This window comes from Haliaeetus leucocephalus, unplaced genomic scaffold, assembly GCF_000737465.1.
Source record: "Haliaeetus leucocephalus isolate CR32 unplaced genomic scaffold, Haliaeetus_leucocephalus-4.0 Scaffold636, whole genome shotgun sequence".
Taxonomy (NCBI): Eukaryota; Metazoa; Chordata; class Aves; order Accipitriformes; family Accipitridae; genus Haliaeetus; species Haliaeetus leucocephalus.
The window spans coordinates 3,619,066-3,619,310 of record NW_010973072.1 but is presented as its reverse complement, the minus strand read 5'-3'; the positions used below and the strand labels follow the sequence as shown (position 1 = coordinate 3,619,310).

The following is a 245-nucleotide window of genomic DNA, read 5'->3' as shown; positions in this document are numbered from 1 at the left end:
CCCCACCTCGCCCGCGGCGCTCACCCTTGTAGAGCTGCGCCACGGCGGTGGCCGAGTTCTGGAAGAGGTGCCAGAGCTTCTGCTGCTTGTGCTCGGGCTGCGCCGCCGCCTCGTCCTGCAGCTCCGGGGCCAGCGCCTCCTCCTGCTCGGCCTCGGCCAGGCACTGCCGCTCCCACTTGCTGAACCAGTGCTCGGGCCCGTGCTCCTGGATCTCCGCCTCGCCCTCCTCCTTCTTGTCCTCCATC

General features: G+C 70.6%; 1 protein-coding gene across 1 annotated transcript in view; it reads right to left on the bottom strand.

Annotated features, from left to right (window-relative positions):
• Window positions 1–244, bottom strand: part of LOC104838607 (chromosome unknown open reading frame, human C16orf72) — a 16,783-nt gene extending 16,539 nt beyond the window's left edge. The window contains exon 1 of the mRNA XM_010578443.1: window positions 25–244. Within this exon, the coding sequence (XP_010576745.1) occupies window positions 25–244 (220 nt within the window). The remainder of the gene's footprint in view (window positions 1–24) is intronic.
• Between the last annotated feature and the right edge of the window lies 1 nt (window position 245).